Source organism: Salmo salar, chromosome ssa16 (assembly GCF_905237065.1).
Source record: "Salmo salar chromosome ssa16, Ssal_v3.1, whole genome shotgun sequence".
NCBI lineage: Eukaryota > Metazoa > Chordata > Actinopteri > Salmoniformes > Salmonidae > Salmo > Salmo salar.
Window position 1 is genome coordinate 47,394,825 of NC_059457.1, and position 7,309 is coordinate 47,402,133.

At 41.8% G+C, this 7,309-nt stretch overlaps 1 protein-coding gene across 1 annotated transcript; it reads right to left on the minus strand.

Annotated features, from left to right (window-relative positions):
* Nucleotides 1–276: 276 nt before the first annotated feature.
* On the minus strand, nucleotides 277–6,824 carry ptgfr (prostaglandin F receptor (FP)). Its single transcript, XM_014149623.2, has 3 exons — nucleotides 6,532–6,824; nucleotides 4,114–4,939; nucleotides 277–797 (listed from the first exon to the last, which is right to left on the minus strand). Exons 2-3 carry the CDS (start codon nucleotides 4,921–4,923, stop codon nucleotides 474–476), a joined length of 1,134 nt encoding a protein of 377 aa, XP_014005098.1. The 5' UTR covers nucleotides 4,924–4,939; nucleotides 6,532–6,824; the 3' UTR covers nucleotides 277–473.
* Nucleotides 6,825–7,309: the final 485 nt, after the last annotated feature.

Sequence of the window (7,309 nt, forward strand, 5' to 3'; positions counted from 1 at the left end):
ACCAGTGTCTGTACGCCTCATGAGTGTACAATTAAGCGATAAGGCCCGAGGAAGTGTGGTATATGGCCAATATACCACAGCTAAGGGCTGTTCTTAGGCAAGATGCGATGTGGAGTACCTGGACACAGCCCTTAGCCGTGGTATATTGGCCATATACCACAAACCCTCGAGGTGCCTTATTGCTATTATAAACTAGTTACCAATGTAATTAGAGCAATAAAAATAAATGTTTTGTCATACCCGTGGTATACGGTCTGATATACCACGGCTGTCAGCCAATCAGCATTCAGGGCTCAAACTACCCAGTTTATAATACTTTGAATGATCCTTCATATGCTCTTCCTAAAAGAAATCTTATCTGGTTCCTTAGCTTATCGCCTACTCCAACTATACATCAATGTGCTACAGGTGCTGCCTGCAAACACTCTACCTGGGACCCAGGGTCTCTCAGATCAGATGCCCCATCCAGGGGTTCAGGTGATGGGCTTAATTATTGTGTCTGGTAGGCCTCCAACATTTCCATCCAAACAGAAGAATTCTGGCTTAGTGCTGATGGAGCTGCCGCTGGTCTCCCCAGAGCCTTTCACTGGGCTGCACTTCCAGCGTTTGAGGGGGTGGGACTTGATGCACCAGCAGCTGTGCACCAGCAGGAAGAGCTTCTTGAGGATGGCCTTCCTCAGGAGGATGTAGACCCAGGGGTCCAGGATCTGGTTCCAGGTGGCCATGCGGACTGACAGCAGCAGGCGGGCAAACGCACGTTCGCCCTGGACCTGGGTGCTCAGTATGATGACGTTAACCTAGGAGGGTAAACATAGGACATTATGTGAGACTGAATGTAATTACTTGAAGGGAACCATTTAAATTGTTGTTAGTTGATTACTGTGCTTTGTTCAACGCTTCAAATTGCGTTATTACAGTATAACCAGCTCTCTTGAATCAAGGGAAACTTATAAAAAGGGATTTGATTTAAGCTACCACTTTTTTTTATTGTCCTACAAATAGCTGAATAGAATATGATTAAATTGTGTTTGAGAATGTGTAATAGTGTTTTGTGTACACAGTGATGTGTGAGGGGCAGTAAGTGAGTGGACGGTTTTTATATTGAGGGATACCTGGAGGTAATCGGACCTCTCTGAAATGAAAATGGATGGCAGTCCCCCTGAGGATTATATATTTTTTACCTGGCCCTCCCCGAGCATTTGAAAAAGAAAACATGTAACCCTCCAAAATGATCATTAAAACAAAATAGCTGAAATATGAATTCCCCTTTAAGTAGGCTATCAATGTTGCAGTCGTGATTTCTATCAAATCACTCAGAACCAGTGCTGTAGTTCATACCACATTCATCCGTTAGAGGGTGGCATTTACCAACTTAAGCGTTAAGGGCCTTCCACACTAAGGACGATAACTATAACGATACATTATTGACGTTGGTGGGCATGCACACTAGAGGAAAGTTTGTCGTTCTACAATAGCCTATACCTGTCAATCAACTGATCAAAGCATCCTGCTGTACAGCATCCGTAGCCTATAGCACATTGTGCACGGGAACAGCTGGAAGAGAGGAGCTAGAGTTGTGTAGCCAAAGAAGCTAAATATTAGCTAGATATTAGGCCACTCATTAGGTAAATATTAAGGCTATAAATATTTACCTGTCAAAGTGCATGAAAAAAAAGTTAGGCTAACAGATAATGAAATGACTGATCTGTGCGTTCCTCCAGGCTGTGCTCTGCAGTCCCCGGGCAGTCGGGCATGCAAAGCTCCACTATTGATTAGGCCTAGGTTTTTAGACAACATTATTCCACCCTTAGGCTACAACAACACAGTGCAATTGGGAATGTATTATTGTTATCAAGAGTGTAGACCTACACATTTATTGGCTAGGGCTGTAAAGTGCAGTGATGTAGGCTAATTTGAATAACTGCTCAAACGTCCTGTTTTGAATGCTTCATGCCAAAATAACTGCATACAGCCTAAGCCTGATCATGCACCCATTTAGATCAGTTATGGAACTTTCTGAGACAATTTACAAAGTTCAGAAAGGTACATTAGCAGGCTACTCATATGGTGAATTTTTATCATACCATCGAGATCTCTCTTTCTCTCCTTTCAAAATCCCAGCCAGTTATTTTGGTTTCTGTATTTTATATTCAGCAAGCAAGAGCAAGCTGGAATCTCTCCTCCATCCGTAGAAAATAAAATGCTTGAAATAAGTGTACAACAGGCTATTTATTGTAGGTCTAGTCTAGCGTTTCCTGGGACTCCAAGAGATAAAGAGGAATTATTAGGAATAGTACTGGAGTGAATGGCATATAGGCCTACCCAATGAATTTACACAGTGATAAAAATAAAAATAAATAAAGTTTATGAAATGACAGACAGCCTAAGATAAACATATTGCTACAAAAAGAGAACCACTCATAGGCATAAAGGCATACAGATAGTCCAGCCATCCACATGGACTGTTGTCCTCCTCATACAGATAGTCCAGCCATCCACATGGACTGTTGTCCTCCTCATACAGATAGTCCAGCCATCCACATGGACTGTTGTCCTCCTCATACAGATAGTCCAGCCATCCACATGGACTGTTGTCCTCCTCATACAGATAGTCCAGCCATCCACATGGACTGTTGTCCTCCTCATACAGATAGCCCAGCCATCCACATGGACTGTTGTCCTCCTCATACAGATAGTCCAGCCATCCACATGGACTGTTGTCCTCCTCATACAGATAGTCCAGCCATCCACATGGACTGTTGTCCTCCTCATACAGATAGTCCAGCCATCCACATGGACTGTTGTCCTCCTCATACAGATAGTCCAGCCATCCACATGGACTGTTGTCCTCCCCATTCAGTAGCAGCATTGAAGACCCATCTCCTTTCAACTTCAAAATTCAATTGAACTTTTCTGGACTGTCTTCAGCGGACAGCGACCGCAAAGAAACCCTTCAATTATTGTGAAGTCAACTTTTTTCACTTGCTGTGGTCCTTGTGTAATTGTGCTATGCCATGCTTGTTATTGTTCATTGGTGCTATCAAGAGAACTGGAACTCAAAAACCCCCAAAACAAGATCAAATCACAAGGTTATTGATTTTCAATTAGGAAAGTCTGAGCTCTAAAACGATGCCAGAGTTTTCAACGTTGAAAGTGGAATGCCCATCCAGCCAGGCCCAGTGAGGAGAATTAGAGAGAGAGAGAGAGAGAGAGAGAGAGAGCGCAGGGCAGTACACCAAAGTTACACACAGTCAAATTCAATATGTAAATTCCAAAATGCTGAAAATAACTGACATTTAATCGATTACAAAATACATGACCCTCCCTGGACAAAGAAAAATTGAGACCCTCCCACATTTTCCTCCGGGTAACATTGTGTACATTTTGAACGCTCCCTAAACATCTTAGTGATGTAGGTCTAATGAAATGTCTTGCCAGAGAAAAAAATTGATTGTTTTTCCTTCCCTTACAAGCCTTCTCATCACGTGTTAATGATCCAGCTTAATCTAAGTTATTATACTGTCACTTTTAATTTTAAGAATCCTGGTCTACGATTAATGGCAGGTATAGAAATAAAAACATTGTCAAAGGAGGACAATTTATTTCAATAAGACTCGTCAGAGTTTCCATCACAGAGAAGAAATCTGGATTGAGAATGTTTCCCCTTTACTTTTGCTACATACCATATTTTGCTCTTAAAAACGTTTGGTGAAAACAAATGTCATTGAAATGGATGTAAAGTAACTACACAAAGTACTGGGAGAAAAGAAGGACATTACATGCCAGAAATCTTGGCGTGAAATGACAAACTGCCTTAACGTGAACATAAGGGTCAAAAGCACAAAATAACAAACAGGCCAACAATCTGTGCCCTGTTAAACATCGTGAGCATCTCTACAAAGGTTTAAATAGCTCCCTTTCCTTTTGAAAGGATTTGTGAGCATTCCGAGTAGAAGAACAAATTGCTTGCTGTGGGAATCTTGGCAGACTCCACCAATGCAGAGGACTGTTGGCAGAGATGAGGTGAAAGTGAGTTCTTCATCACTGCTTAACAGACATACCAGAGATAAGCGCTTCTAAGACCCAGGGAAAGGAGGGAAGAAGATGCCTTACCAATAAAGGGCCCCAGCACACACAGGACACAAGCATGATGGTCATGAGCTGGCAGATCATCTCAAAGTGGTGGGAGGTGTCCTTGCGGCGACGTTGGCGGTGGCAGCGCAGCTTGGACTGCAGTAGGGTGCAGCTGGTCAGTGTGTTGCACACAATGGATACCAGTAGAGCCAGGAGGCCCAGTGTAGAGAAGATCAGCGGGAGCACCACGTCCAGCCAGTTGCGGGGCCCCTCCATGCGGAAGAAACACCAGCTCTGGGAGCGCTGCACCTTGTAGGGCCTCCACAGCAGCACAGGTAGCAGAGCCACCAGGGCAGCTAACAGCCAGGTCAGCCCCAGCAGCCTCTTCATGTGGTGGGCGGCAAGGGCTGTGGAGTGGAACAGGGGCCTGGTGACACCAATGCAGCGTTCCACCGCCATTAGGCTACCCAGGAGCAGGGGGCTCAGACCGAAAAACACCATGGACACCCCGAAGAGACTGCACAGGATGTGGTGCGGGTCAAAGGCTTCCCAGTCCTTGTTACAAGCGTAGACATATAGCACCAGGGAGCCGTTAATGAGGTGGCCCAGGAGATCGGTGCCCACCAGGCCGCTGGCGAACAGCAGGAAGGAGGCCTTGGTCTTGAGGCGGAAGCGGCGGTAGGCTTTGACCAGGATGCAGAGAGCCAGGATGTTGGAGAAGATGCCCACGGTCATGGAAATGACGGAGGCGGTGACGGACAGCTCCGTCTTGCCGCAGGTGGTGTTGGAGTAGCTGCCTGTCGCTGTCCTGCTGCATCCCGCCTCGGAACTCCCATTGCCTGGCATCATCAAGTCCTGGTCCAGTCTGAGGATCAACATGTGACAGAAAGGATGGTTGAATGTCTTTGACAGAGCCCCAAAACATTTATCTTCACGACACGTTAATAAACAGCACTCCAACACAAATGACATTTAAAACGTCGATTTTACGGAGCAACTGAGTCATGACCAAGGTGAATACGTATAGAGAGCTTTTATCTTGTAGGTCTACATTTTAGCGCATCAGACTTATAAGTCAGGGCTTACAAAATATATATATTTTTCCTTTAAAATGTGCAGTGTACCACTAGGCTACGGGAAATGGTCATTCAAATAAGGAACAAGGAGTACCAGGCTCCCACTGTGCAACATTCAATAAATATATCATCATTGCAGTGGTAGCAGTGTGAGGTGCATAAAAAGTAATTTATGGTGTTTACTTTATTGAGAGAAATCAAGTAAGGTATTGTGTCATTTTGGAGTCACTTTTATTGTAAATAAGAATAGAATATGTTTCTAAACACTTCTACATTAATGTGGATGCTACAATGATTACGGATAGTCCTGATAAATCACAAATAATGATGAGTGAGAAAGTTATAGATGCACAAATATCATACCCCCTAAAATATGCTAACAGTGTTATTGTTCTGTTGAGCAGATATCATGTCTTGGGGGGTTGGGTACATCTGTACCTTTCTCACTCATCATATTTCAAGATTAATTCAGGATTATCCATAATCATGGTAGCATCCACATTAATGTAGAAGTGTTCAGAAACATATTATATTCTTATTTACAATAAAAGTGACTCCAAAATGACACAATACATTATTTACCATTCATTTCTATTAGGCACAAAATAATCTGAAACACAACCAACAGCAAATGCATACAACAAATGTGTAGAGTCACAAGCTTGACGCAGTCATTGTGTGTTAGGAATATGTGACCAAATATTTAACTTTTTACTACTTTATAAGTGAATTTGTCCTAATAGTTTTGCTCCCCTAAAATGGGGGGACTATGTATAAAAAGTGCTGTAATTTCTAAATGGATCACCTGATATGAATGAAAATGCCCTCAAATGAAAGCTGACTGTCGGCATGTTAACCTCATAGTCATTGTTTGATTTCAAATCCAAACTTTATAGAGACATAAGAAGAAAAAAGCTTCACTTTCCCAATAATTATGGAGGGCACTGTACTTCACTGCCTTTTTTCAGGGTTGACTGCACCTGGTCAATATTCAGCCAATGGATTGACACCCTTTGAAAAAGTAAAATGTTTTAAACAATTTTCATAAATTCACTTTTACTTCTAGCTCTAGGACTTTAGTTACCCCTAAAACAAAGTTAAAAAGGTAGGCTAATCACTGACTTCACGCGCGTCAATCGTAAAAATCACTGTATACAAAAATAAATGTTCACACTAGTGTGAACGTTTATTTTTTGAAACAGTGATTTTTACGCATGACGCACGCGAAGTCAGTGATTAGCCTACCTTTTTAACTTTGTTTTAGGGGCTATTAAAGTCGAGGTATCAATATTTCACTTGTGATAAAGAACTGATACTTTGGTCGAAACTATGCAAAAAACAAAACAGAAATAAACATGATTAATTAAAGGAAAATTCCCACCTGTCAACGTGTCCCGCAACTATATTTCACCATTTGCCGATGCAAGGATATTATGGATTAATGAGAACAAGTTTGACTGTTCTCATAACAGTAATCAAATGAATTACGAATTAATTGGTAAAGAAATCATAATCTTGGCGTCTCCTGCTTTGCTGCTTCTCGGAGGTACAATGTCCCATAGTGTAACGGTGTGGTCCATGAACATCTGACTCTGTCCCCGTCAAATAACGCACATGAAGTACCATTTTCCAGTTTGGCACTGCACCCGTCTTCACAACACATTATAACATACTGTCTCCAAGCTCTTTCAGCTACTTCTGTAAAGAGGGGCGCGGCCTCACCAGTAGATGTGGTGCGCCACACAAAGCCCTCCTCTGAGATTTGTCACACTGATGAATGCAGAAGTTTTGTCATTTTGAGAAAGAATACATCAAACACCTGGAAACCAGTTTATAATCTGTTACATAGAACCCTTTTATATAGTTCTTTGATCAGAACGTTAGGGGTTCTTCTCCACTGAAACAAAATTGGTTCCATATAGAACCCTACATTAATAAATAAGAAGTTGTTCTTAATTGACTTGCCTAGTTAATTAAAGGTAAATATTTATATATATATATTTTTACCTTTAATTAACTACTCAAGTCATTTAAGAACAACTTCTTATTTATATATATTTACCTTTAATTAACTAGGCAAGTCAATTAAGAACATCTTCACCACATATATGGTGTAATTTATGAATTATGGCTACTAATAAATAATACGATTTCTAGCC